This window comes from Micropterus salmoides, unplaced genomic scaffold (genome assembly GCF_014851395.1).
Source record: "Micropterus salmoides isolate LMB-PRFRI ecotype aquatic unplaced genomic scaffold, ASM1485139v1 Ms_hic_scaffold_7, whole genome shotgun sequence".
Classification (NCBI taxonomy): Eukaryota; Metazoa; Chordata; class Actinopteri; order Centrarchiformes; family Centrarchidae; genus Micropterus; species Micropterus salmoides.
In genome coordinates this window covers 35,718,830-35,741,171 of record NW_024044459.1, presented here as the reverse complement: position 1 = coordinate 35,741,171, position 22,342 = coordinate 35,718,830, and the positions used below count along the sequence as shown (strand labels likewise).

At 39.1% G+C, this 22,342-nt stretch overlaps 2 protein-coding genes across 3 annotated transcripts; both read right to left on the bottom strand.

Annotated features, from left to right (window-relative positions):
• Nucleotides 1-388: 388 nt before the first annotated feature.
• On the bottom strand, nt 389-9,503 carry LOC119891607 (L-rhamnose-binding lectin SML-like). 2 transcript variants are annotated; one of them, XM_038703381.1, is made up of 10 exons: nt 9,460-9,503; nt 9,290-9,348; nt 8,854-8,958; nt 6,167-6,206; nt 5,477-6,073; nt 4,658-4,693; nt 4,240-4,290; nt 3,377-3,518; nt 2,085-2,239; nt 389-646 (listed from the first exon to the last, which is right to left on the bottom strand). In XM_038703381.1, the coding sequence occupies exons 5-10, from the start codon at nt 5,505-5,507 to the stop codon at nt 618-620; spliced, it is 444 nt and encodes a 147-aa protein (XP_038559309.1). In that variant the 5' UTR covers nt 5,508-6,073; nt 6,167-6,206; nt 8,854-8,958; nt 9,290-9,348; nt 9,460-9,503; the 3' UTR covers nt 389-617. The 2 variants fall into 2 exon arrangements, with proteins under 2 accessions (XP_038559309.1, XP_038559310.1); XM_038703382.1 differs by lacking the exon at nt 9,290-9,348 and having other exon boundaries at nt 9,460-9,499.
• Nucleotides 9,504-10,552: 1,049 nt separating this feature from the next.
• zgc:171775 (STKc_p38 domain-containing protein) lies at nt 10,553-21,385 on the bottom strand. Its single transcript, XM_038703353.1, has 12 exons — nt 21,145-21,385; nt 18,311-18,440; nt 17,504-17,562; nt 17,145-17,256; nt 14,787-14,816; nt 14,120-14,167; nt 13,207-13,321; nt 13,010-13,081; nt 11,973-12,052; nt 11,757-11,835; nt 11,367-11,540; nt 10,553-11,197 (listed from the first exon to the last, which is right to left on the bottom strand). The coding sequence occupies exons 1-12, from the start codon at nt 21,276-21,278 to the stop codon at nt 11,136-11,138; spliced, it is 1,095 nt and encodes a 364-aa protein (XP_038559281.1). The 5' UTR covers nt 21,279-21,385; the 3' UTR covers nt 10,553-11,135.
• Between the last annotated feature and the right edge of the window lie 957 nt (nt 21,386-22,342).

Below are 22,342 nucleotides of genomic sequence, written 5' to 3'. Positions count from 1 at the left end.
CTGATCTATGCAAACATCAATGATTCAATCTGATGTCTTTTGCACAACAGAAACAATAAGAGTATTAAAGGACTCTGCTGGACAGAAACTGTTTTATAGAAAATGTTTGAAAACTTCTCATTTTGACTTCCCAGAAGTTTCAGTTTGTTTATCAAAAGATCTCCAATGATCAGCAGGAGGATTTTTATGCTTTACCTACTTTTCTTTCATTCATTTTCAAACTAATTGACTAATTAAAACAATCCCGATACAAAACACCAGAATCCTGATTAATAAATAATGTGCATTGACGTAAATAATTTGTATAACGTACATCAGAAGTCCATAATATAAATAAAATATAGAAACTTCAACTCCCACACAACAAACTCCATCTGCTGATGAAAAATGAATGTTGAAGGAAAACTTTTATTTCACAGACTTAAAATCCTTCTTGAGTAAATAAGCCCAAATATCTTTTACACATTCAGATACATGAATCCAAACACTCAGGCCTCCTCTCTGAACCCGGCTGAAGCTTCTAAGTTTGTTTGACAGTGAAGAACAAACAGGTGTGACGGGACAACATCTTCATGCTGTTCTGTTCCACAGTGATGAACAATACAGTTTTTAAAACGTCAGGCTTCACCGGCTGGTTTTTCTTTACCTGCAGAGAAACAGAACCAGGGACCAGAGTCAGGATCTTTATATCCAGGACAAGTAAATAACAAATACAATATAAATATTATTGTTCTGAACTTTGCCACCAGGGGGCGCTGAGTTTAAAGAGTTTAATTTGGACAGAGGAAGAAAGTTTATTTGTACAACAAGGTGATTCAAAGTGTTTTAAGACAGAAAAGTCTTTAGAAGAAACACAAGATGATACAAAAAGAAAGAAATAGGACTTGGCTTGGGTACCGGAGGGTTGCCGGCACAAATCCAGCACAGACCACTGCTGGAGGGGCCCCTGAGCAAGGCCCTGAACCCCTAACTGTTCTCCAGGTGCTGCACAATAATTTCACATGCGTTGTATGTGATGAATAAAGTTGATTGTTAAATATTAAAACAAAGTAAAAGATTAAAATCAAATGAAATAGATAAAATAGATTATTGCATAAATAATTCCAATTTTAATTTATTAAAATGCAGGAAAACAGGAACATTTTCAGCCCTGATTTAAAAGAACTGAAAGTACTTTTACTCTAGTATTATTATACATTTATACATATACATTTCTGAGTTGTTAATTATTTTGTAAATGTATTCACCCAGTTTAGACTGAGAACAAACATCCTGCTCCTAAAAATGGTCTAAAATCGCCCCAGTTGGAGGGTGGGTGAATGATTTATGCCTAGATGACTATTAAGATACTGTAACAGCCGATCCTCCCATCACACCAATGCAGCTCCTGTAATCTTGTGTGTATTTCATTATAGATCTTTAGTTTGTGTGACTGTATTGTATAATTGTAACTTTGGTTGTGTTTAGGTGTAATTATGGTTTGATTTACCATAAATGTGGCTCTATTTAAATAAAATGGAAAATCCGGATCTCACTAATTTCTAAACCCTGGTTACGGCCCTGGCTGCAACATTAAAGTGATGAACACATGAATGCAGCAATAATTAGTCCAGTCCAGTAATATTATTATTCTGCATTATGAGTACTTTTACGTTTAGTACTGTAACTGTATTTTATGATAATACTTGTGCTTTTACTGAATTAAGATTTTCCAGGACTTGTAACAAATATTTTAAAACTACTTTACCTCTCCCACTACTGTTATTCAATGAAACAATCAAATACTGCGTCGCAGCAGTCGGCTCCGGTTACACTCATATTTACGATGGGGAAGTTATTATGGTTGCAACAGTGGAGATGTGCACTGTGACACAGGTGTGAAGTTCACTACGAGCTTTTTGTCTCTTATTGGATAAGAATAAAGTTTTCTCATGTCAGAGGGTTTATGAAAATGTTGACCTTTGTCCTCACTTCCACTTCATTAAGGGGCTGTTTGGAGGATTAAGACCTGGTTCAAGGGTTAAGGATAGAGGATTAGGGACTAGGAAATGTATCAGGCCTATGCCAGTGACATGTGTACGTACAGTCAGGTTTGGTTGGAGGTGGTGGAGGAGGAGGTGGCGGTGTTGGTGTGGCGCAGGTGTAGGACACCTCCAGGTACCTGGTCTGCTCCTTACAGGGATATTCGCCAAACACCCGCTCAGTGACCGGGACCTCACAGGATCTCCTGTTACCACAGCTGGAGACAGACAGAGAGAGGAGACAGTCAGAAGGTGGACTGCACCTGAACGCTTCAGCCGTAGTCCCTGGACTGGCAGCTGGTCGCCTGCAGTCCTGCACACATCCGAGTTTTACTATTGTGGAGTCTGAAGACCAGATTGGGTGACTGGTTTTGCTTTGTTTTGAGTTCCTGGAGTTTACTTTCCATATTCTACAACAAATCAGCTCCACTACAGCAGCAGCTCCCACAATATGAAACCTTAGTGATTTTAACAGAGATTACTTTGTGATTGCAGGGAAACTACAAAAACTACAGCTCCTATGATATGAGCAGCATCTCCATAAAGCTCACCAACACGTCACAGTGTTGAGTGCTCTCTGTCCTGCTGTGTGGACTAACCACTCAGACTAGCCTCGCTCATGGACTCGCCTCTGTTGTCGAGGTCTAGGGCTTATGGGAGATGATGCTCGTTAAAAGTCCAACACATTCTCACTCACAACTTGTCACATATGGACGCTTTGTCAAGACCCCTTGGTGTTGCTTTTTAACGCCCCGGGTACCCTTTAGCATCGTTTTTGGACGTGCAGAGATCCATGGTCAAGTTAGCAATAATAAACAGGCAACTTACTACCAGACTTTCAAAATAAAACTTGTGGATAACGTTTGTGCAATTAGGTTAGGTTTAGGAAAATATATTGTTAGGGTTAAAAAACTTACTTTTGTAAATTGAAGTTACTAACGTAATTTCACTAAACACATTTTCTTCCCACATGGGTCAGAGTCCGGTTTCTGGCCTACCTGTCCACTTCAACAATCCCTTTTTTAGACTTTTGTGAGAACTTGGGGATGAGAATGAGTTTAAAAGGCTGCTAGAAAACTGAAAAGTAAAAAACAATATTAGTCCATATTAAAAATATACAACATATAAAGCAAGCCACACAACAAACTGTTGAGAAAGACGTTAATTATTTGCTTTAGTTAGTAGTTATAAATGTCAGTGGGATTTTAAATGAGGTTCTCTCTCTCTATATTTGTCCTGTAATAACCACATCATTGATTTCTCCTGGTAAAATCTCTCAGCTTGTTGTGGAGTTCTTCCTCAAGTTGGAAAAAATAAATGAATGAATGTCCAAAGATGAGGAGAAGTTTTCTTACAGATCCTCCACCACCATCTCAGCCCAGGGGAAGGAGCAGAAGGTGTCGGGTCCGTCGTCTGGTTGGGCTTTTCCCTGCCCACACCTGGTCCCCACTCCGACCTTATACAGGATGTGTTGCAGCTTTATCTTTCTGCCAACATCTGCAGGAGGAGGAGATTCAACACCACATCTCATTTGGAAACTTTTTGCTTAGGTTTTGTAACAAATGACTGATTTAATCCAGTTCACTTTGATGGTGTGACTTGCGTGTCCTCACAGACATCTGTGAGCTCTGCTCTATTTGCTGATCACATTTGTCCAATGAGCCACTGGTTGGCTGAGATGTCCACTTCTTATGGGTTATTCTTACTGGACGGGATGTTACAGCCATTATTTCATCATTTATTGATTTTGGTGACAGTGATACACAGAGCAGATTTAATAAGCCCTTTATATGACACTGTGGGGACCTGAACCTGTTCACCCACCGACACTGTGGGGACAGAAAGTCTCAACAAGGTTAACAGAATATTTTCGTTTCTTTCAGGCCGACAGTTACATGTTCAGATTGATGCCACTCTCATCTTTAAGCTTAGCGTAGTATAAAGACTGAAAACGGGGGGGGGGGGCTAGCCTGGCTCCGTCCAAAGGTAACAACATCCACCTACCAGCTCTAAAGCTCACAGATTAACTGATGTTGTATCTTGTGTTTAATCTGTACATAAACAAAGTGTAAAAAACTGTTTTACGAGGGATAATTTGCCCAAAACCTTTGTTTTAAAAAAGGTACATTTTATTAGGTTGAAATCAGAGAAACAATAAATGTGGCAAAAGACTAAATGGATGAACTGTTCCCAAAAGGACAGCAGTGTGTTTTCTTACCACATAACATCTCAGCGGTGTCATTGAGACAGGCGTAGATGACCTTTCCCTCTGTCCAAACACACACAAGTCAGACTTCAAGCAGTGAAATCATCAGTGTTTCCTTGAGTCTTGTGCTTTTGTCCTTATTTTGCATTTAGAGTCAAACATCTCCAACATACATTTCTAGTTTTAACAGCATGTAGATCTGTTTGTCAGACTGTGTGAGACAGAACAATTCAAGTAAAGACAACATACCAAAGTAAAGTTGTGCTCTATGTTCATGGAAGTTATAGTTAAATTGCTATTTTAAAGGCTGTAATTTAATAACATACAAACTCTGTACACTATACACTAAAACTATAAATTCTGCTCAAACTCTGGTTTCCAGCTGAGGAGCAGAGACAACGTTCTTTAGTGTAAAAAAAATAAAACTTACCAGCAGCACGAGTGAAATACCAAGCTGCAGCCAGCACTGAAAACACAACACAAGGTTATCTGAGTTTTATCAGTTTAACATTAAGCTTCAACATGTAAACAGGCATCAAAGAACCAGTTTGTTAAAAACATGAATCAATAAATTTTTTTCATCTTAAAAATTGTTCTGATAACAGCAGATGAATGGAGATAAATCAGAGAAGGTTTTATATATAGTAACTAAAGATATATAAAGATGTGAGTCATTAGTTGGGATGGATATAAACCGTTATGAAGATCTGTGTTTTCAGAATCTGGGATCAGCTCACCTTCAGCTTCCATCTATTTATTATAAATACATGTAGAAAGTACTGACAATAAATGCCAAATATTACAGTAAAAATCTAATGAAGCAAACCAGCAGTCTTATAACATCCTCTTATTTAGTGAACGATGTTAAAATGTAATAAACCTCTGACACATGAACATTTGACTTATCAGTGAGAAAATGATCAAATGCTCCGTCGACAGCAAGTTAGAGTTTTAACCAAAAAGCTCCATAAGAATGAGAAAGGGATTATAAACCCGTTCAAAGAAACAACAACAAAAGTATAGTTATTTCTTGTTTACTATTTTTACTGAGATTTCCAGTCAATAAATCTACATTCTGATTTATAACTTACTCTACTACAAGTCTTTTTTCCAAGCTTGAACTAAATACTAGACTAGCATTCAGAAGCAGTCAGGACGTCCAGAGAGAACAAACATCACTAAACAACAACACGAACCAAAAGAAGGGTTAAGAAACGTTAAATCTGCCTAAAGCAGAGAGGACACTCACAGCCGAAGGCGACCAGCCTCAGTGGGACCATGTTGGCGTCTCTCAGCTTCCTCTTCTGTCTTCCACCTGCAGACAGTCCGACAGTGAAGGCAGCATCTGGACGACCAGGTATTTATGTGTCCGTCCTGACAGCAGACATGCAGACGCCTGTCCCGCCGCTGCAGGCACGCAGGGCCTCCTGACCCCAGATGTGATGAACATGTAAACATGTAAAACCCTGCGGAGCTGCAGGAGGGAGAGATCCATAAATCCACAGGTTTCAGGACCTTTAACACTTTAAACCCCAGCTGCACCTCATTCTGCTCCATATTCCTCATTAAGAAACTCAAACTTGAAGGAAAAACATCTGGATCTGTTATCCAGGGGTGGAAACTGTGTTCGCTAGCAGGCTCAAATTTACAAAATGAGCATAAACTCAAAAACAGACTCAGGCATATTTACACAATGAACAAACGCTGAGCCCTAATCCTAAAATCATAGCTGACCGTCAGAAGTTCCCACAGCAGCCTGAACATTTTTCAGCAACACGTTCTGGTGTTGCATTCACTGATGTCCGAATCCTGAGTTGGAAAACAACCGAGGCAATCAGGGCTCTGTCTGTGGCATTAAAAGGAGGTAGAAAAATAACGAGTCTAAATGAAATGTTTGCAGCTGAACAGGACGTTTTAGTAGATTTTAATAATAACTTACTGTAAATCAACATGTTTCTTTGAGCTTCAGGAAAAAACAGCTGCTGAAAGGACAAACACATCACTGGATTAGAGCTGCAAATGTTGCTGTCTGTTAATCTGCTGATCATTTCACTGATTAACTGATTGTCTGGTCTATGATAACTGATTAGTACATCATTACCAATTAATTTTAATAATAGACTAGTCGACTGTTTTGTCAAGTTCTACACTGGATCAGCTGATATTTGGCAAAATAACCTACCAAACAGAAAAGGAACATTATGTCAGATAATAATTGAAAATGAAATTACACTTTTTAATCACCGTTGTCTAATGTTGGATCGCATAAAGTACTCTAGTAAAAACTATTCTTAAAATACCTAAAACATAACATACTGTAGAGAACAGTGTTGTCCTGAATCATAAAAGGCTTAACCTCAGAAGTTCACCTAATCTAAACACAACTACTGCATCAGAAATCACCACTAGTTAAATTAACTTGTCTTGACTCGAGTGTCAACAACATCACTTAAAAAGTGATGAAAAGGTACAACTGCTGGGGTACAACTGCTGGAAAATGTAAGTGACTGTGGCTGAAATGAACTGTAAGGAAATTTTCTTCACCTTCACAATGTACTTGTTTGTGAAGCCGCCAAAACCCGAAGAAACGCTCGTAGATAATTACTGCTCAGGACCCACGAGACTCCAGAAACTCAGAAAATGTCCCAACATGCATCAGCAGCCTCTTGAAATCCAGGTGGCCGCCTCCGGCTCATAAATACCAGAGTCGACTGCAGCAGCAGGCGGCCAACGTTATGATCTTACATAACTGACAGAGGCTTTTTAACTGACAGGGCAAGTTAAAGTATGTCAGGTTTAATTATTTACCTTTAATAATCCACGTCAGGTTTACTGTAAGACTGAAAACTCAAGCTAGATAGGGGACTTGGACTTGTCTGGTATGAGACTCGATGCTCTATCCTGTTCTGATGAGTGCAGCACTTTGTGTTACACATGCAGGTGGTTATTTCTGGGTTCAGTTATTGGTATTTGTTATATATGCATTTCAATGTTGTCGTGGTCAAATTAAACACTCGAGGCATTTATACGCTTGTATGGACATTTCTGTTGAAGCAGTTTGGGGATTTTAATGGTTTGGATGTAATAAAATATCAAAAAACAGGTCTGCTGTGATATGAAGACGCTGCTGGAACACATGTATCACGGTCCTCTGTCAGCGTAGTTGTGGACACCACCCCTCACCATGTTCTGAGTGTGTTATAGTCCAGCAGTAGGGCTACTTCCCTCTTGTTCCCTCGAAGTGTTCATCTGGGTGTGGCGATCCACTCCTGCTGCCAGTCTCCTGCATACCTGCTCATCACTCAGCACCGACCCCGGCCCTGCACTCCATGTTCAGATAGTCTGTTTGCCTACAGTAAACTTCTTGTTTTGCACTTGAGGTTCTCAAATCATTTTCCTGTGACCAACATCCTATGTATCCAGATTACTCTGTCTCATGTTGCCAGCGCTGCCTCAGAGTTGTGATTGTGGGTCCAGTTCCCATAACTGAGGCTACAGTTAAAAAATATAGGATTAAAGTTAGCGAGCTAACACATTTCAAAAAGGTTTAATGAAACACTGCAGCCCTATAATTAAAAAGTCTGTTTTCTTGAAGCATCTTTGTTACACAAACCTTTTTATCAGCAAATATTTTAACCACTGTCGCCTTCTTTCAAAAGGGATCTTTGCTTTCAATAATTTAAAAGTTATCTTGCATGTTAAAATAAAGTCTGGAGGAGGAGATGGAGGATGGAGGAGGATGCATAGTTTCAAATAAACAGGTTTCTTCTGAGGTGTTAAGATTTTTTATTTACTTCTTGGGCACAACTGACCGATCAGAAAACGAATCTATTCTGAACCTGAGATATTCAGGTGTCTTTGCTTCATCATTAAATAACGTAAGGGACCCTTTATAGAAACATTTGCCTTTACTTTCATTTGTTTTTATTGACAGGTAACAGTGAATCACAAAGAGACCTTCAACAAGATTGATACAATGGCTGCCAGCAAGAATAAGTAATGTTGTAACATTTTTTCTAAATACATTTCAGTATTTTCAGTCAAAAAAAAAAAAAAAAAAAAAAGGCTTTCCACTATTTCATGACCCGACACACTGAGACTAAAGGTATGTTTTAGTCAAAATCAGCAGTTTCCCTTGCACCCATTTCAAAAAAAATGGTAGAGTCATATGGAAACTGACAGGCAGCGCAGTTTTAATATTCTGGTTGTCTGAATTTCACAAAACCGTCGACGCAGTTTGACCCCAAAGCACACCGCTTTGTTTTCAAAATCTATAGTGCAAACAAAAACAGATTCCCGTTATGGGGCCCAGTTCCAGAGTCATAAAACACATTTAGTCTGAGGGTTTGACTGCTTCTCTGGCTGTAAAAACACTGATTTTCAGATTTCAAATGCCTAACCGTCATAGGTGTAATGCAATTTCTTACTGAAATTACAATTACATTATTTTTGTCTTCATTAAAACTGCATTCATCCCATTACAGAATCTGCAACTCATCATGTGACACGATTCGTCATTTAAAATGTAGGATTCATCCCATAAGGCCGAGGTTTTGTCACCATACGACCACACACACAGTTAAAAGCTCAATTCCACAGCTGTAAGCACTGAGTGAGCTGCTTTACCTTGCACACAAAACACGCCACATGATGATGTCCCCTGCCGTTTGTGTAGGACAGTTGGAGCATGTCCACCTCCCGATAGCTGGATGATGTCTGCAGACCAGCGCTCTACCCAAATTGATAGATTCAGGGAAGATCAGGTGCTTTTAAAATCTAAACTTTTGCATAAACATGCTCATCACTTTGTGGGATATAACCAATCACAGCTTGAATGGGGCAGGACATTAAAAAGTTTGACGTGCTACAGCAAACTTCAAAAATGTTCAACTAGTTATGCATGAATGGTTATTTTTGACAAGCTGCGTGAACAGATAAATAACATTTGCTGTTTGTGATGGAGATTTGGAGTTTTTATTACCTTAAGTGTTTCATTTGGATTTAAGGAGGTATAAATGACACAAAACAGTTCACATGTGTAGGTTGTTAAACATTTGGTAACCTTCTTTGCTGTAGTAGATCCAGAGGGCGTTGGGGAAGCACAGGGGAGGATGCCATCCTCTTTATGTACAAAGAAACCTCGATCAGTAGTTCAGGGCATAATATTTGGTGGTTTCTACGCTTTTTTTAGCTAAAGCCAGCAAATTAGTTTCAAACAATTGCAGCACTCACCACTGGCTGGTTGTGTCCTCAGCAGGAGGTGGAGATAAAAGGGTGGTGTGTGTTCTATTGTTGTATTGTGTTTGTTTTATATAAATATCTCTTATTTTACATGACCACCTAAGTGGTCTCGGCCAACTAATTACTGATTAGAATGATTGTGCTGTGCAGTTCTTCTTCTCCTCTCTGGGAAAAACTAAAGTCACTATCGGACATGAAACAAAGAAGAAGTTATTTGACCACAATAAAGAGGAGGGGAGGCGTCATCCCAAATGTTTAACCGACTGTCCAGTGTGGTGTTGGTGTTGGTGTATCAAAGTGAAATTAAATCTAAAACTACTGAACTTGAGTGAATGCACCTAGTTAAGTCTCTGCAGGCCGTCTGTCTTCACGTTTCATGAAGGATGCAGCTCTGTTGATCTTGGCTGAGCGCTACTTCCTCCTGGTGGCCGTTATCAAAAGTCCTGGATAAGTAAAGGTGCCCTTTACGTCAGACTAATTTCTCCACAACCCATCACGTTTCCTCTGACTCACCACTCAGTATGTGACAGGCTGGAGGTTCTTCTTCAAATGCAACCAGTTAAAGGCTCATTTCAGCTACAACTGGAGCAGCAGAGCAATCTGCATTGCAGAAGATGAACGCTGGCTTTGACAGTATTAATAAACTGGTGAACTGGAGAAAACGTGGCGTTCAGGTGCAACGTCCAAGCACCGGCCGTTTGTGCAAACAAAGCTGAAAAGCCATCAATAAGAATAATATCCAATGTCTCGAATAATATGACACTAATATGCTAAATTCAGTAATCATGTTTATTTCTGAATAATTGTGGGATCGTAGTATCGTACAGTATTTTGTCCATTTATCCTGTGTGTGTTTAAAATATTTAAGAGACACACTGTTTGTTTTCCACCACTATCAACCTCAAATCTCCTTCCTCTTCAGAGAATCTTTGCTAGACGTATGTTAAGTGAAGTTGCATTTTGTACCATTTACATTATTAATATGAATATGTAACACAAAAACATTTTTATGAAGAGCCAGGGTCATCTATCTTATGTTCCTATATGTTCTACAAGGAAAACACACACACACACACAATCTGAGTCTGTTCTTGTGTATCGCTCACATTTATTAAAATGTATTTGTAATACTGATATTTTGACACATTTATTTTACCATTTGCAGCACTCAGTAAAATTTCTATTTTGTAAAGGTTGAAAGTTTATCCTTGACCTTTTGAAATATAAGTTTTGGAAAATGATCTTAACTCAAGATCAATTTATTACTTTATTCATAGCCTTTAGCATCCTCTCATGGTTTTCATCACTGGGTGGATCGAGCCTCTGAAATTTTAAAGAAAAAATGTTGATGTTCTGCTGAAACTATGAGATGCAGTCGATAGGCTCAGAAAAAAATGTAATAAATGGAGCTTGACTTAAGAGAATTTTGTAAACACATTATGCAGTTTTTGAAATGAGAGGACAGCGTTTTATAATTCAGCGTTTTTGGTGCTCATCTACTGCACAGGCCACCACACCAAATAAAGCCGCCCGTGAGTAATGCACCTTTTTAATTGCAATACATGTCAGACGCTCCAACAAAAGACATGAATATTTTTATGTGTTTTGTATTTGTTTCTCTGCGCTTGACAGGATACAAACAAACAGCACCAGCACCTCAAAGCGTCCTATATGGCTGTCAAACTGGGGTTGTCGGGGTCAAAGGTCATGATCTCCATGTGGATAAGACCTGATTGGATAAAAAAGGAGAGCGGGATTAAATATATAAAGTGTGGATTCACACCAAGCATTTTTAATTCACATGAAAACTTTACATGAATTGAAATAAGTTATTGTGTTTTTGGCTTCATGTGTGCGTTATAAAACTCCTCCAGCCTCTTCTCTGTAATCAGACTCACTCTTCCACTCCCCGACGGCGAGCTCCATGCTCTCGAAGGAGTCGTCATAAAGCTCAGAGTCTGGCTCGCTCTCTGGATCATGATATTCAGCCAGGAAGGGATGCGACAGTCCCTGCTTAGCTGTCAGCCTCGTCTCTGGGTCCAGCATCAGCATCTTCTCCAGGAGGTCTACAGCTGGAAGCACACAGAAAGAAAAGACACATTATTTTTTTATTTTATCTGCAGTTACTTGGACATGAAGCTGTCTGTCTGGGGCGAGATGGTTCACCTTGGTAGAGACAATGTGGCAGAGACATGAGAGATGATTCAAAATAAATTGGAATTTTTTATTAAATTTAAATATTGTTCTGAATTTCAATGTGAAGAAGAAGTAGAAGCAGTTCAGCGCACCATTTTCATCCATGGACGGAAACACTTCTTTGAAGTTTTTCTTCCTTTGAGGAGGAAGACCTTGCACATACGACTGTGCCTGGAAAACAGTTAAAAGTGGTCAAAGTAAATCCATAGCATGAGGTTAGAATACATAGAAAACAAATATAAACTATGTTTATAAGTTGGCTTAAATAACAAAATATGAAAAGTGGAAAGCTTGTAGACAGAACTTACATCTTTACTCTGCATCTTCTGAACCAGGGAGAAGTCTGGTGTTCCCGTCACATTAAGGATCTTCTTCAGCTGATCAATGCCTGAACAGGCTGGTTAAGGAAGCCTCATTATGCACAGCACACACTGTATACTTTACATTTACTCTTTCATTCAAAGCCACTTGCAATTGTAGGGGTTGGAAATCATGTGCATGTGCTTCCACAGTAATATGAGTGGCCATTCGGCCGGATGGACAGGGAATGTAGGACAAAATAAAACAATCTTTTTTTTACAGATTTCATAGGGCTCTACAAATACTGGTTTTCAAGGAAGTCACTGATTTCTGTTTGTCATGGCGAGTTTGTGGATTTTAAATCTATTTGTAGATCATCTTTTATATTTGTAGAGCATGGAGTGTTTGTGGATTGTGTTTTGTCTCTCTGTGCATTTACAATGATACTGACATTGTATCAGATTTCCTCTGTACTATTTGTAGTTGAGGTTTTGGTTTGGTGAATTTTTCAAACACTGGAGGCAAGAAAACATTGTGGGTCAGTAATAACTGACTAACACTCGAGCAATTTAGTACTGCACTTCAACAAAATGGGGAACTCTCAAGAGACGTATTTAAAAAAGAGTGGTCAGAATTGAAGCAGTTTAGGCTGATATACATCCTGACTTTTAATCCCAAGCTCCAAAAATATTGGCTACTACATTTTGCATAATACAACAAATAGTAATTTTGTTTGGCCATCAACATTTCTTTAACTTTGTAATGCAGGCAAGATCCCAAACCTTAGCTGAGACAACCCTAGATAATATAATCTTATAATTTTCTCCCCTGAGAGATCCAGAAACATACAACTGTTCTGAGTTGTGCTTCTCAGGACAATTAAACTGACCCTCATGTGTGAAATATTTGGAGTACTCCTTTTAGACTTTAGAATTGATGCACCAAAATGTTCTATATTTTAAACATCAAAAATGCACGTTACAGTACGAGTTTCTGGTTTCTGTAATTGAGCATATACAGTTTTATTCCAATGCAGTGAGGATACTGTCTTGTCCTGGGAAAAGCACCTTGCCAGTAATCATCTCAGCCAGGATGCAGGCGGCCGACCAGACATCCACTGTGAGGGAGAGAGAATTAAAAAAACTAAAATGTAATACTGCGTCGTAGCATGTTGGGGTATGCCCTTACATTTTTAACAAACTGAAAATAACTATTTGTATTAAAGGAAGTTAAAATGATTACCTGTCTGACTGTAGTGCATCCAGTTGAATATGATCTCTGGTGATCTGTACCAGCGCGTCACAACATAACCAGTCATTTCACTCTCTGTCTGTCTCGCCAGGCCGAAGTCCAGGATCTGAGAATAGTTAGGTTCACCAAGCAGAAGCAGAAACTTAATTAATTTTCAATTTTTGTTGCATTTGCTGAATTTCTTGCACATTAAGTTATGAGGAAAAGGGTGAGTTAAATGTCTAAAAGGTAAAATCCCCGCTGTGAGACATCCACCATTGTGTCCCTGAGCAAGACACTTAACCCCTGGTTGCTCCAGAGGCGTGCGACCTCTGACATACTTAGCAACTGTAAGTGGCTTTGAATAAAAGTGACATCTAAATGAATAAATGAAATGAAAATGTAAATTACTAGGGTTGAGCGAGTACATGGCTGACATATATCTGGTACAGACAGGGTTCGAGTTACGTGGGCGCACAGTTTTGACAGGTTGAGGCTGCGACCTGATGAACTCGGTTGTATTGGACCGTATTAGACTCTGTGTTAACTGCTGCTTATTTATTTAGTATTATTGGCTTTTTGATGCATCCTACAATTAGTACAGCGCTACATATGATAATATGCGTACTTACTGGGGCAAGTGGTGGACTGCTGTGTGTGTGTGCGTGAGGGAAATGTTGACTCACGTAATAAGCAATAATGTCTCTCTCTCTCTGATGGTAACGTTAGTATATTAGAGACCCCCACGAAGCTCGGATTATAACTCGAACCCTCGGTACAGATAAGTATGAAGCTCAACTCTGAATCTGGTATTTGTAGACAGATACAAATAATGGTGCAGTCACTCATGAAACTAATGTGACCTGAACAATCTGGTCTACAACTTTTTTTGTTTTGATTCATTTTTTTTTTTTAAATAACATACCTTTAATTCACAGTTCTCATTCACAGCAAGGTTACCGGGCTTCAGGTCCTAAAATCAAACCACATGAGGTTTGTTAACAGCACAAAGCCGATCATGACTTCTACTAAATACAAAATAGTTAAAGCAACAGTTCGACACTCAATAATGGATGAAAAGAGTGAAATCACGGTAAATATGAAGCTACAGTCAGCAGCCAGATAGAGAAGCTATCCCTGGCCAAAGGTAACAAAACCCACCTACCAGCACCTGTAATGCACACAGTCAATGTAATGTAATTAATAGCAAAAGCCCTGCACGGCCTTTAAACAACTCCAAAGCCTCCACAACCTCTCAACACACCTTCTGTACTTAACAGAAATCAGGATAATGTGGCTAACAAGCAAAAATCCTACAGTACAGTGGAGGTATTTACTGACCATCAACAGCTAGCTCGCTTCTACATGCAGAACTACAGCTTCATGTTTAAGAAGTGCTGTCAATCTTTTCATCTAAGTTGTGTGGAACTGTGCATCAAGCCAGGTCATTGGGTGATTCAACTTAACTCTGCAAATAAGCGTATTTTCAAAAATGTCACACTATTCCTTCAGATGTAGAACTCAGGTAAACACACAGTGATTGTGAGTGAGACACGTGCAGCGAGGGGTGTGTATAAGGTTCAAATACCAACCCGATGAATGATCCCTGCAGAATGGATATACTGTAAAGAAGGAGAACATATATTTAAGCACACAGTGTAAAACAGCAGAGACATACTGCACATACACTAAGTTTAGCAGAGCATTTCCTCGTTATGGCATGTCTGGACCTCTGTGGATCAAAAAATATATCTTTACGCGTCACAAAGTCTCCACCCGCCGCTGTTTGTGAGGGCTAAGCTTTGTGTGTTTTTCAGCTCTCAGAGCAAACCTCACAGCCCAGCGGAGGGCTTAACTTAATACTTACGCAAATAACAAGGGGGATCAAAAACGTTTGCAGCTGACATTAGTCTGTGAGTAGCGTTTTTACTTCAGCGCATAGTCGTGGAACCAGATAAGCAGCAAAAAATGAAAGTGACATTTTAACTGGAGTTTAACTGCTTAGACACAACCTAACACTATTTACAGTACAGACTCTGTCACCGCGGTCAGTCAGTTCTCGCCTGGCTGTTCACACCAGAAGGGAATTTCTCTCCGCTTGTCAACAATCTCGTCTCTTTCTCGCTCTCTATTTAGATACAACTGACAAATATGTGGAATAAGTATGTAATACTGCAGTAATACTGTTTGTAGTAATTATAGTGGGAGAGTAGATGTTGCAATTTCATATCTGCCCTCATATTTCATATTTTCATATATCATTTAAATCATTATAACAGATTTACAGTGTGTTTTTTTTTCCCCAGATTCGCTCACGATGCGCAGAGAAAATAAACCAGACGCCAGAACTATTATTAATTTATCAGTTGATGATTTCAGTTTCTCTCACTGCTTCAACTTCAATTAAATCATCTTCTATTTTGTTGGTGCCGAAACAAAACAGAAGTGACTTTACAGATACAACCATGATCGAAACGGGGATAAAATACCTGACGACAGACAAACAAAAGGGCGGTAAACTGAACTTGACCTGGTAGGTATAAAAAACAACACAAACAAGGATGAAACAGTCATAATAAATATAATAATGATAGCGAGATCATCAGTTACTTTGATGTTTTAATGAGTGTTTCAGAGAAATCTGTTATGGTACGCGTGTGATTATCTGAATGGGAGAAGAGAGTAAAATAACCCCCTTCATCCGGTGTCACCGGCAGAAGCGGGAGGTGGTTATCAGACTATGCGTATACGCTGCTTTGTGTTGCAACTCATGTTGATAAATGGGCTCCAGCATATGTGAAATGAATCTCTTTGGTTGTTCTTTAAATGTGATTTGTGTTAATGTGTATTCAGATAATAGAAGGTGTCACTGATGTTGATGGGTATTTGTTTTAGATTTCCAGTTTAGCGATTGTTAAGGAAACCAGTGTGGTTTGTTCATATTTCAGCAGCAGTTCAACTGATGAAAGATTTCCGAGCACACGTACAGATGGGGGGACTGGAAGGCGGCATGGAGCTAATCTATTTATCTGTTCTGTATCTGTTTAGTCGTCGTCTGGCACATCTTTATGTGTAATTAATATTGGCTGGGGTGAACTCTGTGTAAAATTTGTTGTTTGTAGTTACGGGACGTTGAGAAGATGCATCCAGGAGTTGATGTCTAACAGCTAGAGTTCTTGGGCTGGTTGTGGGAGATTATTGTCTGTTTTTATTTGAAGTTTCTACAGTTTCTTACAAGGGTTTTTTCTGAGTGGCTCTGAGTTTGAGTTGATCAAACAGCGAGGTGTTGCAGAATGTTGCTTTTTATTTCAACTGAATCTTGAACTCCTTTTTACTTCAGCTGTTTCAAAGTTTTTAACAGAAATTTCTTTTGTAGTTTTATTGTCTGTATTACACACGTCATGATCTGGCTGCTCCTAGTGTTTCTTGCATTTTCTGCTCCAGTGTTTGTCTTGTTCCTGTTTGTATGTGCGGGCGTGGCGGTGCGATCAGTAAGATCGCCTGGAGATTCCTGCCTCACCTGAATTCTTTTCCACAGTCAACCTCTGAAACCCCCGGGGAGATTTCAATCTCAAGTTATTTACACTTTCTGCTTGAGCAATGTTTCCTCAAAACTGTGTAAGATGGGCTTCGAGATATTTGTTCTCCTGTTTGGTGGGTGTGTCAGAGGTATTACCCAATCAGCTGCAACGAGTATGTAAACATGTGTGTTGGTTGTCTCTGCACGTGGAAGCTCAGCCTGCCCGTTCTGTTTCGTGGAACTTCCCCACCTGCCTGTCCGCTCTCTGCCGCTGCCCTTCAGGATTTCAACATGTCACCTTTCTGTTTACAGTTCAATAAATCTTCTCTATGGAATCAAACTCCCGCAACCGGGTCTGCTCTTGGATCTGTTGCGCTCACATTGGTTTTATAACGTATCTTAGGATTCATGTAAATAAACACACTCTTACCTTGAGCCCTCTTAGAAGCTGGTAGAACAGGTACGTGATGACGCGATCAGTTAATCTCCGCCGCTTCATAATGTTGCCCAGATCCTGGGCTACAAATGGCATTACCATATAACTAGAGAGAACGACAGAGACAAAGATCAGCAAATAGGTGAGGGACATAAAGTGGGCCTAAATACTTTGGATGATGTCAAAGAGCTCATTGCTGTGGTGAGGAAATACAACTGCACAAACCATCTAAAACAACATAACAACCTCTCAAATCCCCGCTTGAGCTTTTCATACATGCACACACATGCACACAGGGTCTCAACAAGCAGAGACAACTAGCAGAGGAATGTGGTTTCTGAATCCCAGCTCACAAGGTTTGGAATTTTTCCAGTGTGGCGTCAGGTGTGAAGACGTCAATGAGGGAGATCACCTTAAAGGAAAAACATAATGAACACGTTATCAAACGACACGTCTGTTACTACAATATATCTATCAAACACTACATCTGTCAAGAGGTCAGAGGTCAGAGTCTGTAACCTGCACAACCCTGGAGTTGGATCTGGTATGCATGTCATGTTTGCAAAGTCTCTGTGGCTCCTGGAACTCTGTTTCTAAGGTATCACAGTCTCAAATCTTGCTACCTCACTCAGTACGACACCCAGCTTCTGGTACAGGCCATGGTTATCACTCGCCGTAACTATGGTAATGCCCTCCTAGCAGGTCTTCCAGCTTGTTACAAATGGTTCAGAACGCAGCAGCGTGTCTGGTTTTTGATCAGCCCAAAAGGACTCATGTCACTCCATTACTCAGTGACCTGCACCGGCTCCCCGGGGCCTCCAGAATCAGATTCAAGTCACTAATGCTGCACACAGAGCTACTACTGGGTCTGCACCATCTACCTAAACTCCAAGCTTAGGTTCCTTCTCGACGAACGAGCGCCTGCCATCCCTACACACTAAGCAATCTCCGTCCCTGTTCTCATCGGTGGCACCACGATGGTTGAGCGAGCTACCACACGCCATCAGAGCAGCGGCGTCCCTCTCTAACTCAGCTTTTACTTTTTCTTGCTGTTACTCGTAGATCTCTTACTTCATGATGCTTGTATGTTGTTCCTAAAATGTAAGTTGCTTTGGATAAAAGCGTCTGCCAAACGAGTAAATGTAAACGTAAATACTTACATTTTCGTGCTGTATGTGGCGGAGCAGCCTGAGTTCCCTGTAGGCCCGTTTGGCGTGGATGAGGGACTGGAAAGGACGATGCAGCTTCTTGATGGCAACCTTCTCCTTGGTCTTCTGGTCAGTAGCAGAACTAAGTGGGAAATAAAATAATCAATTAATGGGATTAATTGATACACATATATAAATTCACACACACAGACAAAATCAGAAGTTTACTGTTCAGTCAATCATAATATTCTCTCTCCCTGTTCGGACCCAATTTATCAATTCAATTCAATATAATTCAAATTAGCTTTATTGGCATGAATGTGTAACAACAATATTGCCAAAGCATCATACAAACTACAGAAGAACAATCAACCCCGTCCATTTCATTAAACAAGTAATTAAAGCATTAAGTAATTAAAGCGTGTGTGTTTGTGTTAAAGAAAATATATATTAAAAATAAAAATAAAATAAATAAATAAAACAGTAAGCGTGTGTGTGTGTTTAAAAAATAAAAATATATTAAAAATTAATATAAATAAATAAAACAGTAAGCGTGTGTGTGTGTGTTAAAAAATAAAAATATATTAAAAATTAATATAAATAAATAAAACAGTAAGCATGTGTGTGTGTTAAAAAATTAAAAATATATGAAAAATTTAAATAAAATAAATAAATAAAACAGTAAGTGAGTGTGTGTGTGTGTGTGTATTAATAGACAAAAATGAATGAATTGATTAAAAAATAATAATGATCATAATTCAGTAAAATCAGTATCAAATGTAAAAACAAAACAATTACTAAAATATCAAGCAATCATAATAATAATAATTTGAAGTCTGAGGTTCCACTAGTTGTCCTCATTTTGGCATGAGAAGATATATTTTCAGCAATTATTTGACATTTGGGCATTTCTCCCACTAAATAGGGGAGTTTCTGTGAGTCTGATATAAATTTGAATTTGGGGTATATTTGTGAAATGTGAAGTGTTTTTGTCTTTGTGTTTTATATTTGGGGCATGAAGTGCAGCTCTGTCTCTACGTGTCCTCTGTCCCACTGGGAGCAGAGTCTCTCCTCTTGTGGTAACCAGCTCTGTCTGTTAACATTAACTAGAAAATCTTCAGGGTGTAAATGAAATAAACATAATTTAAGCTTCAATAGAAAAAACACTAAGAAACACACAACTTATAAATATATATATATATAAATGGTATTTAATGTTTAGGTTTGGGCCAGAAGGCGTTCCTACTCCCAGTCCTCTGCAGAGATGTCCAGCTGAAGATCCGTCTTCCATGCAGATAGATAATAAAGTGAATAAAGTGAAAGTAAATAACTGGGAGAGTAAGAGTGATTCTTAGCTTTAAGACATTTGATAACTTGCTTTTATAATTAATTAAGTTTAAAACTAGGAGTAAATTTCATGAATTCTCAGCACTTAAGACTAAAATGGCCCTTTGAGAAGCTTGATAAATACCGGCCCTGATAAACTTGAATTGTTATTGAAAAGGTAACCTGTTTAGAATGAACGCCACTGTTTAATAAATAGGAAAGTTTGAAAGTCTGTTTTAAAATTCTGTTTGTCATGTCAGCAGACACAGACTAATATCACTTCTTACTTTTGATACATCAGTATTTTTAAAGAAAGGTACTTTTGTTTACTGACTCGACAGGAAATTTAATTTGCAGACATCTACTTTCAATGTAGTAATAATTAGCAAGGGTATCTGAACTTTTACCCAAGTATATTTGTGTACTTTGTCCACCACTGCTGCCTAGTAAAAAAGTTTCATACAAGGCCTTTTACGATCATATGGTAGAGAATATATATATTATATGTTCCATATAAAGCAGATGATGGTAAATGGACTGCAGCTGTAGTCTTATGACCACTTGAAGAACTTTCACCAGGAACAGAAACTCACATTCACACACTGAAAGACCACGGGGAACAATTTTGCCCAAGGACACTCTGACACGCAGAAGAGCCAGAGATCAAACCGCCTATCTTATGAATAGTTGACAGCCCACTCTACCTCCTGAGCCACAGGAGCCCATGACGCCTTTCTTCATGTTGGAAATGACTGATCTTAATAATATTGATGCATCCTGTTTTAAAATTCTTGTACTTCTTAAAGAAAAAAAACAACAAGCTAGTGAGAAACGTATTCAGGGCTGATGTCACATCTGTTATATTCTGACCAACTGTAATAATATCTGTATTAAGAGCTTCTCTGTTAGCGGTTTATCTTTAAATAGACCTGTGTCTGAGATATCTTGGATTGTTGTAGGCGGGGTTTCTCCATGCTGGTGGAGGAAGTGTTGTCCCATCAGAGGACCTGTATTGACACGCTGACTCGCCTCAGGCGGACAATAGTGCTTCTGTTAGCAGATGTCTTGTAGTCTGGGAGAGGAATGCAGACCAAAGTCTACAGAAATGTAGACGCCATATAGAAAATCATTTAGTGATATTTGTAAAGCAACAAAGGCAAACACCATTGACTATTTACAAACCCGCATCACTATATTATCACACATTTGATGGTGTTTACCTGTGTTACTACTGCTTAAATGATCATTTATGATGGAGGTGGGTAATTACTTGAATGTGCTTTATTATCTAAAATAAAATTTAATAATAATTTAATAATTTCCAAGTTGATAGTTTGACCCTTCTTTAATGTATTTCTACAGTATTTAAATCTGTTTTATGTAGACCTACAGTATTTTATTGTAATTGTACAGTATTAGACCAAATGGCCCAGATCCCTTTCACTTTGCTGTGCAGAATACTGCGGCACTTTCCCCTCAGTATACTCGAGGTCTTGTGGCCCCTCCCCGGGTAAACTCACCACACTGTCCCGTAGGCTCCGGCGCCAATCGACCGCAGCACCGTGTATCTCTCGGGAACGTCCCACGTCGTTTTCTGGATCTCCAGTCTGTGAAAACCCGGTCTGACGGGGGAATCCTTCACCGGAGACTCCATGATCCTGAGTCCAGTCTTCAGTCGCGACAGTCTGGGAGTTTCAGCCTGACAGGTGAAACGTAGCTGCAAAGGTAAGAACAGCTCAAGGAAACGCCCCCGTTTCTCCACAGCCTGCCCCCCTCGTCTCACGGTGAGCTGTCATCGTCACAGGCAGCAACAATAGCTGCTGTCAATAAGAAGGAGACACCAGGAATACCGGTAATCACCGGTCTGCGTCTCATAATCCGTTATTTATAGGCTACGTTATTCAAAACATAAAGAAATCTGTAATTTGTTTAAAAACGGGGGGAAAAAACAACTTTTTTTAAAATTAAAGAATAAAGTCGCGTGGTCTATTCCTGTCTTTGAAGCGGAAGTGACGTGTAAAACATTCACAATAACAGTAGGTCCATGTACCATGATGTTAACAAGGTGATTATAGTCCTAAAGCTAAAAAAAAACATATTTACTTTGCCTTTTGGGGCGAACAAAACATTATAAAAAATTATTACTGACATGTTAACTCAGATTAAGATCCCGTGAACTAGTGACATGAGGCTTTGGATAGCAATTAAATATTTTAGTTATTATTATTTAATGTATAATTTAGTTTCCTACCATTTATTCATACTTGTTATGTAGAAGCTCAGCCAGCAGAGGTCCCTCTACCCCCTGCTGAGGCGCCCAGAGGTCCTGACTTGTGTTAAAAGGTGCGTTTGACTTAATGCGGCGCCGCGCAGCGCTGACTTGACTCTCTCAGCTTCCACAATCTCAATTCAATTCAATGTGCTTTATTGGCTGTTTAGGTTTAATAATGTTGCCAAAGCGAAGTTCTTTGAAATCAGGTATTCATAAATCTGACAAAACTACTGTTACCCCTTCTGTGTAAGAGCTGTGTACTTTTTTCCCCCTTTGCAATTTTAAGACATTAAATTTGCCAGTGTAATATATTGTATTAGTTAAGTTTAGTTGATTCAATTTAAATGCAGCCTGTTGTCCTCATTGTTCTGTAGGTCTACTCATGTGTGATTATTATTGTAAGTAGAAAAGCATCTCTAGTTGTTGTTAGTTAGTTATTTAAATAA

Excerpts from the sequence above, each read along its gene's own strand:
- LOC119891607 (XM_038703381.1), bottom strand. The coding sequence starts at position 5,507 with ATGGTCCCACTGAGGCTGGTCGCCTTCGGCT. Across the intron at positions 3,519-4,239 it reads CACCGCTGAGATGTTATGTG|ATGTTGGCAGAAAGATAAAG; the intron begins GTAAGAAAACAC and ends CTCCTCCTGCAG. Across the intron at positions 2,240-3,376 it reads GAGATGGTGGTGGAGGATCT|CTGTGGTAACAGGAGATCCT; the intron begins GTAAGAAAACTT and ends GTCTGTCTCCAG.
- zgc:171775 (XM_038703353.1), bottom strand. The coding sequence starts at position 21,278 with ATGGAGTCTCCGGTGAAGGATTCCCCCGTCAGACCGGGTTTTCACAGA. Across the intron at positions 17,257-17,503 it reads CTGGAAAAATTCCAAACCTT|TTATATGGTAATGCCATTTG; the intron begins GTGAGCTGGGAT and ends CGTTCTCTCTAG. Across the intron at positions 12,053-13,009 it reads GCTTTTCCCAGGACAAGACA|GCATTGATCAGCTGAAGAAG; the intron begins GTATCCTCACTG and ends CAGCCTGTTCAG.